This window comes from Erinaceus europaeus, chromosome 16 (assembly GCF_950295315.1).
Source record: "Erinaceus europaeus chromosome 16, mEriEur2.1, whole genome shotgun sequence".
Lineage (NCBI taxonomy): Eukaryota > Metazoa > Chordata > Mammalia > Eulipotyphla > Erinaceidae > Erinaceus > Erinaceus europaeus.
In genome coordinates this window covers 68,043,038-68,049,037 of record NC_080177.1, presented here as the reverse complement: position 1 = coordinate 68,049,037, position 6,000 = coordinate 68,043,038, and the positions used below count along the sequence as shown (strand labels likewise).

The following is a 6,000-nucleotide window of genomic DNA, read 5'->3' as shown; positions in this document are numbered from 1 at the left end:
CCTCATATAGTCTGCAGAGTCACTTGTTCTGGCCCTACCTAGGCATCCCCGGGCAGAACTTGCGACCAAATAAAGGTGGGATCTCTTATCATAGCAATACAAAGTGCTGATTTCTGTATGGAAAAATTTTTATAGCTTGAAATGTTGTAATATATACCCAAATGGTCTTTGGCAGGAAAAAAAAAGTCCCATATCACTTAATGAAAAACTTCACGGTACTCTTTTTTTAAGAAAAAAATTATTTTATTGCAAGAATGAGAGTGAGAGAATAAGTGAGAGAGATGGGCAGAGAGACAGGCCACTGCTGTGCCTTTCAAGCATTGGTGGAGTCCCAGCCAGGACCTCACATAGGAAAGGCAGGCGTCCTCCTGTTGAGTCAGCTTTCTGTGTGTGCTTGCAGGATTCCCTTTATCCACAGCATGTAACTGGAGATCTTGGTATAGACCCCTAGTTCATGTCCACATATATCTCCATAGGACACAATGCCATGGGCCACTCCATTGCACACAAGGGCACCCCCAGAGTCCCCCTGTGGACAGAGAGGGGAAGGACTGAGTGAGCTCTCCCAGTGGCGGTCCTGCCCTCCTGCCTCCCAGGCCCCTGCTTTGCAAGGACAGCATGTGCAGGCAGAAGGTGGGGTAGCTCCAGTCCCTCTTAAACTGCCAAGGCCTGATCAGGGACATCTTCAGTGACTCACTAATCCCTGTGTGGCTGCTCCTAGTTCATCAGGTCAGCTACGTCAATTCTTTTTCTTCCTTTGAATTTTTAATAATATTTTTGGGGCCCTTATCGGGGAGTCCTGAGATTCCCAAACAGACTCGATGGGCCTAGAACTCAAATAAATCCCTCCCTCCATTGTTACTGGTCATTTCTATCAGGAACAACAAAATAGACCCCTTTGTGGGGCCCCATAGCACCTTGCCCTCAATCTGGATCAACAATGGTAGAGAATGTTCCACCCTCGGAAGGGAGTTGGAAAAAATAAACTGTGCTACTACACCTGAGGAAGATGGGTTGATACTAGGGCAACATGGTATGTTCCTACACATGACCACAGAATGTGAGCTCAGATCTACAGGGATGCAGAGGTCACACAGGCTCCTAAGCTAATTATGGGCCCCAGATCACATCAAATTGATGGGGTTTATGGTAATATTTATACCCCTTTCCCATATTAGGGAGCTACTCTCTTTCCTGATCCAGCTTTCAGGTCCTTTTCCCAGCCATGACATCATCTCCCCAGACAATAATTAGGATGCACCTACATCAGATATCAGGCGCAGGCAAAAAAACAAAAACCAAAAAACCAAAAACCAGTAATATAGCTACAGGCCCTTTGAAATATAACTAAAATATGCCTACTAGCTGTCTACAAAATAAAGGACCCCCAAAAGTTCATCTGCACTATTCCAGGCTTTAGGTCCATAACTGTCCAACAGTTTGTTTGGCTTTGTATATTAACTCTCTTTTCAGCCACCAGGTTCCAGATTCTAGCAGGATGCGACCAGACTTCCCTGGACAGATAACCCCACCAATGTGCCTTGGAGGTTTGCTTCCCCAGAGCCCTTCCCCACTAGGGAAAGAGAGAGGCAGGCTGGGAGTATCGATCGACCTGTCAATGCCCATGTTCCGTGGGGAAGCAATTACAGAAGCCAGACCTTCAACCTTCTGCATCCCACACTGATCTTGGGTCCATACTGCCAGAGGGTTAAAGAATAGGAAAGCTGTCAGTGGAGGGATGGGATACAGAGGTCTGGTGGTGGGAACTGTGTGAAGCTGTACCCCTCTTATCCTAGGGTTTTGCCAATGTTTCCTCTTTATAAATAAAAAATTAAAAAAAATATTTTTATTTATTTGGATAGATAGAGAAAGTGAGAGGGGCAGGGTGGATAGAGAGGGAGAAAGCAACAGAGACATCTATAGCACAGTATCACCACTCCTGAAGCTTCTCCCTGCGGGTGGGGACTGGAGCTCAACCAGGGTCCTTGTGGACTGTAATGTGTGTGCTCCTCCTCTCCCCACAGCACAACACTTCTAAAGGTACTGAGACACGTGACCTGAAATAATCCTAAAACTCTGAAGGAGGTGTGGGGCCTGCACTCAGGGGGAGGACAAGTTCATTAGCCCAGGGGCTACCAGGGGAGGAGCAGCTGCTTTGATGAGTGCACAGAAGGGAGCACCGTCTCTGCCTGCAGTGTCCTGAGTGGGCAGTGCTGCAGACCCTCCTTCAGCATGAGCGCCATGACCATTCACCGTGGGTGCAGAAAGCTGAAGATTTCCCAGGTGTTTCCTATCGACCCTCCTTCAGCATGAGCGCCATGACCATTCACCGTGGGTGCAGAAAGCTGAAGATTTCCCAGGTGTTTCCTATCTGAGGCTTCCCCACAGTAGCTGGGAGAGAAAGCATAGGCTGGAAGGGGAATGGGTGCTGCATTGCTTGTCTGTGGGTTTCTTTTTCTCCTGAATCAGCCCTCTGGCCACGGTCAAGCTAGGCAGTTGCTCAGACTCACCTTTAAGGAATTCTTATATCCCCACTTATCTCCAGCACACAGCTGTGTGGTTTTGTTATATGATTTATAATAATATTGACATTGAAAATCTTCCAGCATCGTCAGGTCGACTTCTTGCAACGTGTCTGGGTGTTTTCTGTTACAACCAGTAGTTCTCCCCCAGCCAGCCACATTGCACACCTGTCCAGGCCTCAGCTGAGCCCCAGGGCTGGGCAGCCTGAGGGTCTGCACAGCTGAGGTCAGCTTGGCCTTTCTCTCCAACTGGGGGATGAGAGAAGAGAATTCACTCAGCTGTGAAAGGGCTCTGTGCTGGACACCACATGGGGCTGTGTGCCCTCTTCTTGCCTGAGCCCCTTGGACTGACAGCCAGCCAGGATGGGAAGGAGGAGAGTGACAGCTCTCAGTTGGAGGGAACACATGTGGGACCCAGAGAGCAAGAGCAGCAGACAGGCCTCCTTACCTTCAGCAGCATGATGTCATTGGCAAAGCTGTGAGCATTATAGTTGAGGTGACTGATGGCTCTGCTCACTGGGATGACCTGCTGGGTGCTCTCAGACTTGCGGATGTTGTGGGCTCCCAGGATGACAGTGATTGAACTTCATAGGGAGCAGAGAGAGACAGAGAGTCACTGGCAGGGCAGCTTAGTGAACCTAAGTGAACAGGTCTTGTGGAAAGAAAGCTTGTTGAGATGGGACCCAGGGATGGAGGTCTGGGCTGAGCTGTCTGCGTCCTCTACTCCTCTATAGCTGGGGGAAAGCTGAGGTGGGGCTATGCTGTATTTGTACCTGCCCCTGTGAGTCCCGGCACTGGTCACTCCTGAAACAATGGTGAAATCAAGCTAGTTTGCTCCTGCGGTAGTGAGAGCCCAGCACTGAAGACAGCAGGGTGACCCCTCTGTTCTTATCAGCCAGGCTCTGGAACTGCCCATCCTCTCCCCAATCTCCCTGCTCACTTTTCTCTGTGTGGAGTATCCTGGCTCATGCTGGCAGAGGGCACCGGGTTAGAGGTAGGTGCCCTGCCACTGGTTTAAACAAATACACACACACACCCTGGAAGGTCCTCACCGTTGATTACAGTGAGCAGCCGTCAGCACGACATCCTCTCGGATCAGGAAACCACCACAGAAACACTCTGATGCTCTCTCTGACATCTTCAGACAGGCCATGTAGGGGTGGGAGTGGGGTCTGGCCTCATGTCCCCCGAGGATCTCCCCTGAAGCAAACATCTGTTTTCGGTGTGCACCACCCAGTGGTGAAGCTGAGGTTCAGCCTGTGGTATTTGGGAGGCTGGTGTGACTCAGTAGGGGGATGGGAGGACATCAGCTGCCTCTTCCCAGAAGGGGACACTTAGAGCTCAGTCTGCTGTGTGCTGGAGGTGAGACTACCTGTCCTGTCTTTGCTTTTGCTTAAGTGCATTTCCAAGGTCCCTGTGAGGCTTTGATCTCTAGAATAACACTGTTTTCTAAGGGCTAGACAGAACTTTGGAGTCTAACGACTGTCATAAAAGATTTCCTGTGTCCTGACAGACAGCTCTGCTTCAGTTAGTATCTGCTGTCTGTTGAAGCCATGATTCCCATAACCCCTAATGAGAACCAGTGGGGAATGCTGGCAGGTTTGTTGGAAGTAGAAGTCTTATGGTCTGTGGCACAGGGGCTCACCTGGAAGGTGGCCAAAGGAATGCAGAGAAGTAGAAATCAATTTAGGGTCTTGGGGCTGTGTCATTCACAACCATCAGAGTCCCTCTGGAGACTTCATTTCTCAGCTTCTTTCCCAAGAAGATGCTAATGGGAGCACACTTCCCAGCCCAGACACAGAAGACTTTTCTGCCCTCTTTATTGGATTACATCACCTCCCTACTTGGAAAGTTCCATTTTCTTTACAGGTAAGGTAGGATATAATGGGTGTTATATCTCTGATTCTTGTTGTGAATGGACATATGATCTGATTTCTCTGCTGTTATTCTCCTTCTCCCTTTTCCTCTCCCTCTCCTTCTCTCTCTTTCTTTTCCACTCCCTCTTCTTCTTCCTGTCCCTCTACACACACACACACACACACACACACACACACACACACACACACACACACACACACACACACACCCAACTGGTCTATTCCTGGATGCTTGTATGGGGCTGGTGCCTGCATAACTCATCCTGGCAGCCATTTTGCCCTCCCATATTCTTTGTTTTTACTTTTCAGTTGAGACCCAGAGAGCTGGAGCGAGTAGGCAGTGAGAGAGAGGGGGAGGGAAAGAGACACCTGCAGCATTGAATCTCTACTTGAGCAAGTGAGGTGTGGGAACTAGAACTCTGATCCTTGCTCAGGGTGATGTGAGTGCTCCATCAGATGCACCCCTGCTGGTCCTTGCTGCTTGTATCATCTTCTATAGCATCATCTGGAGCTTTACTGGGGGAGAGAAATTGGCTTTCCACACATTCCTTGTAGACAGAGGATCATGCACAAGTAATCTGTGCCTCGCATGGGGTGAGCCCTGACTGTGAGGGTGGGGCGGTCACTCACCTGCCTGTGTACCGGGGGGCAGGAAGCAGGCCAGCAGGAGCAGGAGCAGGAGCAGAAGCAGGTGCATCTTCCCAGGAAGGCTGTTCAGGGGGCAGCTGCTCTGGTTTGCTCTGTGTTCTGTTTGATCTTGTAGCAGAGCAAGGAGGCTCTTGGACTCAGATACCTTGAGATTCTCTCTGCTTTAGAGGGGCTCCATCCTGATGGCTTTTATGAGAATTTCCCCACCCCCACTCCAGGCTGATGTTCTCTGGGCTGTTTTATGAGAGTCATGTATTGACCACACCAGTGGCCACAGGTGATAATCTGAACAGACCAGACCAGGAGCAGGAGACCAAGGTGAAGGTGACAACATGCAATGTGGTCTTGATCAGTGGAGGTCCTTGAAGGCCAGAAACCTGACTCCCCAATGATAGGACAGATACAAATTCAATCTTGAGAGGGTAGGTCCATCTGACTAATTTCTTTGTGGCCTTCTAGGTGGTATAATAAGACACACTGAATGTTCATCCTTCCTTAGAAAGCTGATGTGCTGATTTAGGAGAGAGGAATATCAGTGACCACGGGATGGACCCTGCTGAAGGATGAATAAACAGTGAGAATTTAGCCACCACCGTGCAACCAGACATATTTTTCTCAAAAATACCTGAATTTTAACAAATGAAAAATTAACATAAATCTATCATCTTAATTTAAAATTGATTTGAAATCAAGAAACCATGCAATGAACTTCTAATATTGCACAATTTGGTGGCATGTATTGCATGCATTAGCCTGTGCCATCACTGCCTTGATCTCGTTCCAGAACTGTTCATCCTCCTGTCCCTACCCCTCAGATTGCTCCTCTGTTACCTAATGGGCCCTGAGTCACTTTGTGATCTGTTCCCCTCACCTTATCTTGCCTGCTGTCAAGTCCTAATCATCTTTATGTATTTATCAGCTCTATCATTCTGGATATTTCATATAAAATAACT

General features: G+C 48.7%; 1 protein-coding gene across 1 annotated transcript; it reads right to left on the bottom strand.

Moving 5' to 3' along the window:
• Window positions 1–227: 227 nt before the first annotated feature.
• Window positions 228–5,259, bottom strand: LOC103126437 (granzyme B(G,H)-like). Its single transcript, XM_060175263.1, has 5 exons — window positions 5,030–5,259; window positions 3,575–3,722; window positions 2,971–3,106; window positions 2,511–2,771; window positions 228–529 (listed from the first exon to the last, which is right to left on the bottom strand). Exons 1-5 carry the CDS (start codon window positions 5,094–5,096, stop codon window positions 377–379), a joined length of 765 nt encoding a protein of 254 aa, XP_060031246.1. The 5' UTR covers window positions 5,097–5,259; the 3' UTR covers window positions 228–376.
• Between the last annotated feature and the right edge of the window lie 741 nt (window positions 5,260–6,000).